Source organism: Petromyzon marinus, chromosome 28 (genome assembly GCF_048934315.1).
Source record: "Petromyzon marinus isolate PM22_M1 ecotype Great Lakes invasive population chromosome 28, UKy_Petmar_22M1.pri1.0, whole genome shotgun sequence".
Lineage (NCBI taxonomy): Eukaryota > Metazoa > Chordata > Hyperoartia > Petromyzontiformes > Petromyzontidae > Petromyzon > Petromyzon marinus.
In genome coordinates, this window is record NC_133694.1 from 12,233,198 (window position 1) to 12,246,184 (window position 12,987).

The window sequence follows — 12,987 nt, forward strand, 5'->3', positions numbered from 1 at the left end:
ACGTGCTTGCGTCCGTGGATGCAATTCCTTTCCTGCTCAGACCCCCCTTGCTTGCCCATCGCCACATATATAACCTCCTGCTGTAACAGCTCTCTCGCTGGTTCAGCAGTTCTACTGCTGGATTCTATTTTTTCCGCCCGAGGACGACCGCTTGTGTTGCGATTGAAGCGTTGTGATGCATTTTATTTTATACCTACGTGACTTTACCGAAAGAACCAAAGAGTATAGTGAAAATAACATCATTCATTTTATTACCGGTCTCGCCAGGTCACCAGCCAGACTTGGGGTGGAAAAAAATGACAAAAATAAAATGTTACATCCATTACAGTTCGGTAAACGACATAAATAAGACTTTAGCTATAAAAAAAATATAAGAACAGAAATTAAAATAACATGTTTCTTTACACACACATTTAACCTTCAGCAATGTGCAACACATTTTAAATATATATATAATCTGATCTCTAAAGCAGCAATATTGTAATGAAAACTATATCATATATTAAACCTTTCAGCACAGTCACGGATACAAAGTGGCGAAGTGTGGTTCAGAACAAAGCACAGAACAAAACACATAACACGTGTATATACATAAGGTATATCATATGAATGTTACGCGATATACATCATACGAAAGCGTATATGGATACGGGACGTATGTTTGTATATGGCATATGACATAGGTATACGTCATATATATATCACACAACATATCCCAAAGTGATGTCCGACAGTCTTAGCCGCCAAGCAGCGTGCAAAAGCAGGCTTCCTCACGGGAGTTTAAACCAGAGTTGAACAACTCGAGACCGTGTTCACCGTCACAGGCTTGCATGTATAAATGTATACGTTCTAATGACTACCTCACGCACAATCTGTGTTGCACATCAAAATATGGGACGACGATTATGCCCGTGAACGAGGTGTTTCGTTCCGCCTTTTAGCGGCGCCGATTTTTGTATTTTTATTTACGTATCTTCATGTTCTGTTTCTCTTCGAATTTTTTGTTTTTATCTTTCGGTATTTTTTTTTGTTGTTGTTTAAACGTTTTAATATTACGGCGAAGTAGATCCCGGGGGCGTCATACGCGACGCGCGTCCCGCTCGCTCGCCCGCCCGCCCGCCCGCCCGCCGGGCGCCGTTTGAAGCGTTCCTCACAATCGGAACGAAGACGGCAACGGAGCGAGGGCGTCCGCCTACCGACGTTCAGAGCTGCGCGCTCGCACCGCGCTCGCTCCCGCGCTCCCGACGAGGGCAACTCGTCGGGAGCGCGGGAAGCCCGTTCGCGACGAGAATTTAAAACGCTGCGGAGGATTTCGCTTCAAGGACGCTCGCTCGCGACCGAGCGCGCCGGCGAAAACCTCAACGGTGGCGTCTGCGGCCGTCCAGCCCAAAACCCAATTGGCGGTGCGAGACGTGGGCAGGGCGTTACTGCAGCAACAATAATCGCCGGTGTGCGACTCGCATCCTCGAGAGTTAACTCGACAAAAGCTCTCTTTAAAATCGTATCGCACAAAGGTAATCGGTTAGGTCTCACCGGTGGGGGGGTGGGGTCTGTTCAACACAAATCAGATTACGAGCCAAAACCACGGACGCCCTCGTGCGAACGCATCGCTCAGCATTCCCATCCGATTTGTAACAGCAGCTCGCAGGCCTACGTTCGACGGGGACAGCGTGAACCCGGAGGTAGAGTCTTGCGGAGGACAGGAGCAGGAAAGTGGAAATTCTTCGCTGTCCCTCAGGCCACCGGCAAGGCAACCCTCGCCGAATTGGCTATAGCGACCCGAGGCCCGGTCCTGCGGCCCAGTCCATTCTCCTCCGTTTGTTCCACGAGTCTTGATTGTGCCTCCCATCGCGATAGCCGTTCGTGCAGAAAATGGCCCTTTCTCTGCCAACCGATTTCATTCTTGCCTTCATATGCTTTCCATTTTTATTCTTTAAGTCAGCGGCGTGGGATTTTAATAATATTTTTTATACAGCTTGGAATTTTTTTTATCAGTTTTTTTTCTTTCAAAATGTACTTTCGAGGAGGTTGTGAGGTTTCGGGGTGAGGGGGGCGAGTGGAATGTCCGCGTCGTTTTTTCGGCGTTAACGGTTAAGCGTGCGTTCGCTTCGCTCGCACTTGGCACGCGACCGCTCGCGTGCATTTCGAGCCCTGGGTCCGTTACACAGCTGCCACCGTCTGCCCCAACGAGCAGACGTCTCTCGTAAAAAAAACGAATAACTAAAAAAAATGATAATAAATTAAAATCACATTCTTGTGTTCCTACGATCCAGCCACGTGCAGTCTTCACCGTCTGTGACACGCGCGCGCACACGCACACACACGGAGCCACGGTGAGTCAAGGTGTTTACACAAGAGCAGTAACGCCGTAGACGCAAGAGGCACTTTATAGACAACAAAATACGCGATGGTGAACTACTACAAACTATTTTGTATTTTACCAGCTAAGGCCCACTGAGCTATGTAGCTCTTTTGCAGGAGCGACCTGGCCACAGATGATAGGTCAGTGAAGTGGCTTATCACAATAAATCATGTGGAGATTTATTGTAGCCAAACACTCTAAACGCATGATTCTAAATGTGGAGGGAAAAACCAGAGGACCCGGACAAAAATCCACACGACCACGGGAGAACACGCAAACTCCAAATATACAGCAGGTGTCAGGGTCGGGAACCAACCCAAGACCTCCTGTATATACCAGGCGAGGTAGTTAAGATCCCACCACCATGTATTTTTGTATACATATTTAGCTTATTTTGCATCGTACGTATCCAACCGTGCTGATCGGAGGTGTGGGGAAGGGCAACAAACGAAACATAAAAAGCAGTTCTAAAGAAATGAGTTTTCAATCTAGAAGATCGATTCTCCCATCATGCCTTGCACGTCGCGTGATATTTTTTCTGTCCGATGAGCTTTCTCGTCGATTAACAGACAGTGCAAGAATTGGGTTTTAAGGAGGCTACCCCTGCTTTAGTGAGCATTGGTTGGGTGGCATCCCGAGTCATGCGCGTATATTCCACATTCCTCCGCTGCGATTCAGCCGCAGAACAACCACCGTGTGCGTCTCGGAAAGTCGCAATCGGCGACGACGTCGTATGCAGGAATAACAACATCCCACAGTCGGAGGGAGTTCCCTTTTCGATATCCAGTCGAGGACTTCGGGACGTGCGGAGCAAAATTTCCGAGATGTTGAACTCAATATCAGTGCCCACTGCCGAGGTTTTGCCCGGTAACTACTCCAGGATTGACACCTCGTGATCGTCCCTCATAATGCGGAGCCTCCACATTCTAGGCCATGTGACAGAAGCCCTCCAAGCCCTGGTCACTGCTCACAAGTCAAAATGTCTCCACTCTCTTTGGAGCAGTGGTGGTCCCGAGCCAGTTTTTGTTGTTGTTGTTGTTGTGTTTAGTTTGTTGTCCTCCCCCCTCCGCACCTCCGGTTTACACGGTTGGCTACGTACGGTGCAAAAATAAGTTCAACATGCATAGAGACGCATACGTATGCGGAAAATTCCACATTCCTGCGGCGGTGGCCAGTAGCTTTGTCTCTCCACGGGACAGACCACGGAACGGGTCAGACATCTCAGGGATGCACAATCTAGGGACGTTATCTCCGAGAGCCCGGTGTGTTTTAGACTGCGACTCCCCCACAAGACGATCTCCCTACTGGCGAGCACGGGGCTCAGTGTGTGCACGGTGATGGCTGCTCGTGCCGCTGCTCTCACCTGTGGCGCAGTGTGCGGGACGACTCGAGGAGGAAGGAGCTCGCCTGCTCGAGGTTCGAGTCGAAGCGCTCGAGCAGGCGCTGGCATTCTCCACGGCTCGCCAGCCCCAGGCTCAACAGCTGCTCTATCTGGCGCACACAGCGGGCAGCGGGAGGGGGGGCGGTGGGGGGTGGGGGGGCCATGGCGATGGCAGATTAGACAACAACAACAACAACAACGACGATGACGACATTACGAGCAAAAAAATTACGAAACTATTTTTACATCACATTAGGCCCACTGAGCTGCGTAGCTTGATTCCTTGCAAAAAAGTATCTATTTGGCGTTTGAACATCTTAACACCTCCTGTTTTAGTTCCAGAAAGGTTAACGCATATTGTTACTTTTTCAAACTTTGACACTGGGAAAAAAAAAAAAGGTCCCATAAATGAATGTAGAGCTCGCGGCGTCAAGACGCTTCTCAGCCGTGTCCTTGATGACAAATGTTTTTCTTGTATTTTCAACAACAACAATAACAACCCAGAGCCACCCGTGTGTCGTAATCGCCCGTGGGGTGGGGGGGGGCGGAACGTGGAAGGCCTCTCACCTTGAGGTAGTGAATGGCCTGCGGGACATCCCAGGCGTGGCCGTGCAAGGCGGCGTGGCATTCCTCCGTCGTCACCCCGTGTACGCACTCCAGCACCTTCAGCGGACACGGGGCGGGGGGGCGGGGGGCGGATTCATTGGCGGACAGGCTCTGCTGGACACTTAACTCAAGCCATGCCCCGCTGGCAGTGGCTCTGGTGAGCGATTGTCAACTCCCTAATGAAGGAACCAGTAAAGCGATGCCACCTTGTGCGGGGCCGACAAGTGAAACATCTGGGCCGCGCTAATGGGACGTGGCGGGCAGGGCGCGCGTCAAACATCCCCCGTGTAGCCTTAACGGACTGCCGGGGCAAGTTGCTGTTAGTGAGCATCTATGAAGGCTGGCACGGCACACGAGGGGGTGGGTGGCCAGCACCACCGCCCAGTGGCGATGTTTTTACACGTAGCAACCAGGTACTCATTTGAAGTCGAGACGACCTAGGGGAGACCCCCGGGACCGGTTCAGATAATCGTCACCGGTGTTGGCCCTGACCGGCAATCGAACTAGAGTCGCCGGGTTCGTAGCGCAGCGCGCTAACCGCTGCACTACCGCTTGCACACACACGCGCACGCTCTGTGCAGCGTTCTCATCTGTGCGTGCGCACACCAAACCAAGCCACTGCCTTTCTGAGCGCGAGCAAAGCTCGTTCACAATAACGAGGTTATCTCTCCAGGGTTGGGGATAAATTATTTTTCCTTATAATTACGTAATGGATTACGGTTAACCGAAGAGAGAAAAATAAAATTTCTCGGACTGTGCGTGTCAGTCACAGATCTTGGCGTGCCAAGACCAGAGGAGTTTTTTTTTCTTCCACATTTTACGTCGAGGCAAGATACAAGGGTGTTGTGCAACAGGAGGATGGGTTATTTTGTAAAACCAGTTTGTTTTTTGCCTCTTCGTCAAAGGTACGTTCGGGGTACACCGTGTATCCTTCAGTCGCAGCGAAAAGCGCCGGAGGCACACACCGAGGTTCAACAAAGCAAAGGCCACTTTTGCTCGACGGGTTAATGAGGCCTCCGACCGGAAATGCCAGCAACAGCTGAATCACGGTGGCAACATTCAAAACACATTTCACAAGGGCCACTTCCCCACAAACACTCCACAGACACCCAAAAGCGCCTAGCTTGTGGATAATTGTAATTACGTCTTAAAGTGCCATTAAAATGCTTTCGGTTTACAGCGGGATACAATAGCTCGTTGCATTACGTCAACCCCTTGTCTCTCTGCTACCTTCCATTGGCCGCTTTTAGAAGTTCCTCGCGCATCGATTCCAACTCGGGACTCTTAAAGCACGCTGAGCCGAATGCCTTACCCGCACCGCACGCAGCCGCCCTCGATACAGGATGGGACATTTAATCCTCTTTGCCGGACTCAGCTGTGCTCCATGGAGGACTCGGCTCACAATCGGTAGGGTGCGAGGATCGAATCCCGCTCGCTAGTTCACTTAGCCAATCGTCTTACAAAAAATAGATGACTGTGGTTGTCAAATTAACTAAATTATTTTTTATTTTACGAGGCAAGGCCAAACCGAGCTATATAGCTCTTTTTCAGAAGCAACCTGGCCACAAATGACAGCTCAAAGAAGTGCCTTATCGCATGGACATTCATAGCAGCCAAATTACTCTAAACGCGTGATGTTGATTCTAAATGTGGAGGGAAAAACCGGAGGACCCAGAGAAATATACACGCGACCACGGGGAGAACATGCAAACTCTAAATATACAACAGACGTCAGGGTCGAGATCGACCCCACGACCTACTGCATACCAGGCGAGGTAGTTCAATTCTCGCCACCATGACGCCCACCAAATGCACAGGCTGGCACCCGCCATGGGAATTTGAAATTTCCACCAATAGTTCGGGGCCATCATTGGAGAGCAGCGTCATCTCCACGCTTGTCAGCAGGCAGAAGCTTGCCAACTCTAGCTCTTCTTTGTTGCTAGCGTTACCGGCCTTAGTAAAATGTTATTAAAGTCAAAGCAGCTGTTCAAGAAAGCTTTGGGGTGGTACTCAGCTCACGTGATTATTATTTTAGTGTCCTATGGAAAGACTCTGTCCTGCCATGGGAATATGGAATTTTGACCAATGGCTCAGGGCTGTAAACGTGAGAGGAGCACCGCCTCAATGCTCGTTTGAGCAGGAGGTCACTTCAACGTCAGGCGACTATTATTATATTACTTGTGCCAAAGCGGAAACTTTCTCGGGAGAATGCCCACCATGAAGATAGATCAATGCAATCAGCTGGTTCGCAGGTGCAAGGTAGATTGTCACATTGCATTGCAGGACCGCGACGGGAGGAGTCCACCCAGCAGTAGATTGATCATGGCTGAAGATACCTGGGGGGGGGGGGGCGCCGGCCAGACGCTCACCTGTCTGATCTGCTCCTGTGCGCTCAGGGAGTCCAGTCGGGAAAACTCCTCACAGACGCCCTCCGGGGTCCTCGCGGGCTCAGAGGTCGGGGGCTGTGACCTCTCGTTGGGGTCACTCTCTCGCAGGAAGCGCTCGTACCTGCGAATTGGGGACGTGAAGGCCGCGGTTAACGCCAACACGCCAACACGCGCCCGTTTCACTACATAACAAGCAACAGTGCACTAGTCCTGTTGGATCCCGGAAGCCGAGCTCGAATCGAGTCTGGACAGCGCGCGGATGGGCCACTGCCAGGGCTACGTGGTGCTTAGCAGAGGATGGCACGGCACAGCACAGGTCCGTTGTTGTGCCGCATTTCTACGCTACGGGACATCTACGCTGCCCACCTTCGCCAACCCGGCGCTGACCAGCGTGGCAAAGCCAGTAAAGTCAGAGAAGCAGCCATGACCCGTGCCAAGTGGGGGAGGCCCTCGTCCAGCTGTGGACCAACATGTGCCGTGTTACGAGGGGTAAGCACGAGCGCACAGTAGCTGCGTGTACACTGCTCAACACCACGTGACGCAGCGGTGTGCCGTTATCTGGCAACGCCGCCGTGCACAGAAGTGCGCGATGCAAAAGCTACTTGAACACCGATTACTGACGGAAGAATGGAGTCGGGCAGTAACAGGAACCGTCAATTGGCCGAGGCACCCCGAGGATAACCTTCACATGGATACACTTCCCACCGGGGGTCAACACCTGCCGCTTAGCTTCTGCGAGATCCGACGCGTCGATGGCGAGGATTCGAGCGAAAGCGGCAGACTCGGCAAGAGCAACCGCGACCGTTCACCTCTCCGCTCACCTGTCCAGGTAGGCCGGCTTCTCCGGGAGGAGGTAGTAGTGGGTGCTGCTCTGCTTCTTGCCGTCCTTGATGATTGGGAGGATGCACGGGCCCCGCGCCGGCTGCCCGGAGCAGCAGCCCTTCTCCTTGCCCAGCGTCGAGAACTTGGGATCCGAGCCGAAGCTCTGCGTGGGCGGCATCGCCCGCTGCGGCGACGACGACAGAGCCGCCTGCTGCTGCTGCTGCTGCTGGCACGGCGGGGGAGGCCCCGGTATGGGCTGCGGCGACGACGAGGAGGGACAGCCGAAGCCCTTGGGGCTGGGCGTTCGCGACGCGCTCGGCGACAGCGGCTCCCGGGGCGGCACCCGCGGCGGGGCCTCGCTGTCCGGGCCCAGCGAGGGCGAGTGCCGCAGGGGGAGCCTCGGCGGCCGCTCCGTCGACGCCGCCGTCTCGTCCGCCGCCGCTTCGCAGCCGACGGCCCAGAAGCCGGCGCCGCTCTCGCTGGCGCCGCGCGGCGGCACGCGGGGCGGTCGCGAGGGGCTGCCCGCCCCCTCCCGCGGGAGCGGGGAGTCTCGCACGGGCAGCTTGGGGGGCGGCCGCTCCGCCGCCGACGCCGCCCCGTCGCCGGAGCCCAACGACAGCGACTCGCGCAGCGGCGCCTTGGCGGGGCTCTCGCCGCCGCCGCCGCCGCCGTCCCAGGACGCGCTGCTCTCGGGCGCCACCGCGACCGGCGGCCGGCGCTGCCGCTCGGCGCCGTCCCCGCCCCACGACAGGGACTCGCGCAGCGGCGCCTTGGCCGCCGCCAGGCAGTCCTTGCCCCACATGTAGTAGGAGACCTCGGCCGACCAGCGGTAGCCGTTGCGCTTGGCGGGGAGCGGGGGGATGGGCGCGCGGGGCGGCACCTCGGGCCTCTCCTCGGCCGCGCCGCCGGCGCCGCCGGGGGACGGCGTCGTCGCCGTCGAGCCGGCGCCGGGCTCGGAGTCGCACGAGGCCGGGGCCGAGGCGCGGGCGGCGCGGCACGGGGGCTCGCGGGCGCGCAGGCTCGCGCGGTGCAGCTCCCGCAGCGCCGCCACGCTCTCGCGCTCGTACGCCCGGTTCGCGGCTCCGCCGGCGCCGCAGACGCCGGCGGCGGTCCTCGGCGCGGCCCCGGTGGCGGACGCGTAGAAGTTGGAGAGCAGGTCGAGCGTCGAGTCGCAGCCGCCCTCGAAGAACACCGAGTCCGAGTCGAGCGAACGCTCCGCGGCGTCGTCCGCGTCCCCCCCGACGCCGTCGCCCTCGAGGTCAACGCAGCCGCCGCCGTGTCCGTGGGGCGGCACCGCCGGCAGCCGGGACTCCCAGTCCACGGCTCTCGAAGACGGCGACGACGCCGCCGCGCACGGCGGGATGTCGTAGTGCGACCGCCCTCCCGTCGCGCCGCCGCCTCCGAACGCGATCGCTCCGCCGCCGTTGCCGTTGCCGACGGCCGCCGCGGGCCGGGGCGCCGGGCACAGCGGGCGCGGCGCGGCGCGGCAGGGGCTGTGCGGCGCGGGGGACGGGAAGTTGTCGAGCCGCCCCCCCTCGGCGCAGGGCGGTGCCGCCGGGAGGGAGAGGAGGCCGCCGGCGGCGTGCGCGTCCGCGGGCCGCCCCACCATGCCGCCGCCAGCGAGATCACGCGTCGGGGGCGGGGGCGGCCGGCACGCCTTGCTGCCGGTGCTCTTCAGCTGGCAGTATTTGCGGAAGGGAACCTTCCGGTGGCACACATTTTCCTCCTCGTCCGCGTCGACCGGCGACGATTCATATGTGGGCTCTAGTGGGGGGGGGGGGAAGGAGCAGCAGCGGCTCAGGGTCAGTCGACAGTTGAGGGACTTCAATGACGAAGGTCCAACCCACGGCGCATTCCGACCAACGTGAATAAGCATGGCAATCGTCGAGACGGAGCTAACGTGTCCATCCGCTTACATGGATGCTTATATCGCGAGTTATATTACTTTACCCACTTGCTCCAATTACATCAACACCTTTTGTCTGTTTTGAACGAACTTTCAGATACATGTATGGGTTGGTTGTTGTCAGCCCTTTAAAACCATTATCTATTGACAGTGATACATTTTAGCAATAGGCCAGTATTGATATCTCCCTGTGGCCATTGCCAGAGTGCTTGAAATTCTATATTCCTATAATGGGGCCGAATATCTGCAGATAACATGCACTCCGAACTTTTCGCAGACCAGAACTTCCCCATGTACAGGTAATCGTCCAACGAGGAACGGTGGTCTGAGCCGACGCTTGATGGAAGCGTGAATTATCAGCCATACGACAGCAAACCCGTGCCAAAGGACTTAAAGGTGGGCTTCCACCGCTCCCTACGCACAACCACGGACGCACAAATGCTCACTTGCACAATACAGATAGCCAATATCCAGGCAAAGCCCGCTGCATTAATAAAAGCATGAGAAATCTTCCGGCATCGCTCCCCCCTCCAACTCCACGCACTCATGTCACACGTGATAAGCCTCTCTCTCTCTCTCTCCGTTGTTGTTTCATCCCGTTTTAGGAAGACCTCGGCTCCCTACACGGTTCACCGTGCCGTCCGGTTCACTGGATTGGTTAGACGAACGCTCCAGGGTCCCCAGGTGAGTGAGTGAGTGTGCCGTGGTAGTGGAGAGAGGGGAAGGTAGGGTCCAAGGTTCGGAACTAAAAACTCAACCAACAGCAGCTCCACGGCAGCATTGCCGAATGTCTCTCGGACATCGGCCGGTCTCGCAACGTTTTTTTTTCCCTTTGCCTCTGTGCCCTTTCATTTATTTCCAAACGTTTCCTTTTCTTAATTTGAGGCGACTAAACGCGAGAGACCTGCTATCGGCGTGCAACGTTTGCGAAGCGTTGCGATTTGTTTTACTTTTGGCCGCCAGAACTTTGGAACTTGGACTTTGCTCCGCTTCGGCGATGCGGCGAGCGAGGTCGTAACTGCTGAAAAGTCGCGGCGGTTTAGTGCGCATTTTCTTTTGCGAGGCAAAAGAAAATGTGTACAAGGAGATTACACCCCAAATGCCCGAACGGCACCACCTCTGTCGTACCGCGCGCACGCACGCACGCACGCACACGCCGTTTCGAGCGCGCCTCTCACTTGAGGTTGCGGCTGCGGGTGGTGACGTCTCTTTTAGCCTCGGCCCGTCCGTGTGTGCGGTGGCGGCGGCGTTGCTGGGCGAGGAGCTGCGAGAGAAAGAGAATCGTAATTGAGGCATAAGCCTGGGCTCATGACGACGGCTCCGATACATTATTGGGCCCCTGCCAAGTGTTCGCAAAAATGAAAGCACACCGACAATGCTGTCATTAGCACCATTACGGCTGAGGCCGCGCCCCAGCCACTGACCCAATTCCGCGGTTTGATTCCCGCTATGCAGGGTTGTAGGGGGTTAGAAACAAGGCGGCCGAGCAGTGCGGCTTGCAAGAGTCCTTCCCGCTACTCTCATAGTTTGGTACATGTTCATAAACAATATTTACGCTCATGCCGAGAAAAACCCAAGTAGGAAATTATATTTTTTATAGTTCAAACATTTATTTGTATATACTTTCACGAATCTAAAGCCTACAAAAAGCCGGCGATGGCTGCTATGCAGTCGCTTAGTGCCGCATATAAATTATTGCGAGGAGCAAGCACCCCTCCGTCCCACCTCACGTTTGTCACTGCGTGCCTTTTAAAGGCGCTGACAACGACGCAGGTGTTCCAAAGAGGAGGCGTGGTGTGAGGGGGGGTGAATGCTTCAGACCTTCCCCTGCACCCACAATGCGGGCGTGTTGTGATATTGCATCGCGAGTAGAGATCTAGGTGGAGAATAATGCTCCCGTTTCAACCGGTGCCCCTTATTAAAACCCGCTGACGGATAAAACCGCTGAGTGGCGAGCGCTAACAGCCCACCCCCCAAACACGTGCATCTGCCACAATTTTTGCTGTGCCCTTCGAGCACTTTCATGGCCCAGCGCACGCGAGTGGAAAAGGCGTCGAGATACATTCATTATGAACACTTTGTAATCTGGACAGGTGGCACCGAAGGCAGCGGGGATTCGACTCGACATCGAAAGGTCACTGGCTTCACTGTCCTGGCTGGGGACGGACTCAGCCAGGCATTCCGCCCGGTCGCATAAAATGAGAAATTGCTTTGTGGGGAGCCGACCGTGGTTGTCTGATGAGAGACAAAAATGCCCCCCCCGCCCCCCTTGCCGCCGCCGAAATTTTATAAATGCGTAAATGAGACTAACAGAGAGGTACGATGCACCGTGCTCGCTTGAGCAGGGAGAGGCAGCGACTTGGACTCGGCGGTGCACAAACTGAGACGGGTGGAGTCCCCACCACAACCTAGTTCACCCCTTCTCCCGGCGGGGGGCGAGCGAAGTGACATAGCGCGAGGGTTTGACGAGAGGCCAGGGCGGGCCCCGACTTACTGCTCCGGCTGCCGCCGCCAGGGCAGCTGGGCCTCGCGGCCGGGGCTGTTCGTGGGCGCCGGCGTCGCCTGCGGCGGAGACGCGGCCCCGCGCGGGGGGAACTGAGCGACGTGCAGCGCCCGCCGGCCCGGACAGTGCCACCAGCAGCTGCTCTCCACGCTGCAGTGGGGGGGTTGGGAGGGCAGGGGGGGGATGAGTGCGATGCGGGGGGGGGGGGGGAGACGAGGGAGCAAAGGGGGGGGGGGGACACAATGAGTTACTAAAGTGCCCTGTCTGCTATTAGGTCAGCGCCCGCTTGAATACGGATAGCGCGACCAGCGGCTGCTGCACTACATGGGGGGGAGGGGACGACCACAGGGGGCGACGGGGGATCGAGTTTGATGCGGGGGGGGGGGGGAAGACGAGACGGCAAAAAGGGGGGGGGGGGGGGACACGATACGTTACTAAGATGCTTCGTTCTACGCTGAAGTGGACAATGAAGACCCTGTCACATGTTCAGACGTAGGCAATCGTGCCAAAAGCCCTCGCCCGAAATCTATAATTGAGGGCTCGCATCCGACCAAAGTGTATACCTGTCAACCCCTTATTAGTGCCTATCGTATTACAGACCAATTCAGACCTTATTGGTCACCCAGTGCCACTTAGAAATCTCAGCGTTCATCCTGCAAAGTCCCATCAAAAGGGAAAAACACAAAAAATTTACAAAATAAATATTGTTGTTGCCCGTATTAAAACGGCTGTACGCCGTACGGACCTGAAAACTCAATTTCCCCGGACAAGAATACGGGTAAACCGCATGGGTTGACAGGAATGATCGTGTACAAGTGTTAAACTAGTTAAAAGGACAACGGAATGGGACTACTTTTTTGGCGTCGCAATATTCAATCGTGAGAAATGCTAAGGCTTTTAAAGCACGGCTCATCCTGTTGTAAAACGCAGAGTATGTCAGCCAGCACCACGCCTGGCCACCATCCTCTCTCCCTATTGTTGCTGTGCGTTTACACGCAACGCAGTGGACACTCATTTTGG

General features: G+C 55.8%; 1 protein-coding gene across 1 annotated transcript in view; it reads right to left on the bottom strand.

The window, feature by feature from the left end:
• Positions 1–234: 234 nt before the first annotated feature.
• LOC116947032 (activated CDC42 kinase 1-like) overlaps positions 235–12,987 on the bottom strand; it is a 323,232-nt gene continuing 310,479 nt past the window's right edge. The window contains exons 9-15 of the mRNA XM_076070334.1: positions 11,959–12,117; positions 10,643–10,728; positions 7,558–9,322; positions 6,719–6,857; positions 4,311–4,406; positions 3,726–3,853; positions 235–2,293 (exon numbers count right to left, since the gene is read on the bottom strand). Of these exons, the coding sequence (XP_075926449.1) occupies positions 2,287–2,293; positions 3,726–3,853; positions 4,311–4,406; positions 6,719–6,857; positions 7,558–9,322; positions 10,643–10,728; positions 11,959–12,117 (2,380 nt within the window). The 3' untranslated portion in view covers positions 235–2,286. The remainder of the gene's footprint in view (positions 2,294–3,725; positions 3,854–4,310; positions 4,407–6,718; positions 6,858–7,557; positions 9,323–10,642; positions 10,729–11,958; positions 12,118–12,987) is intronic.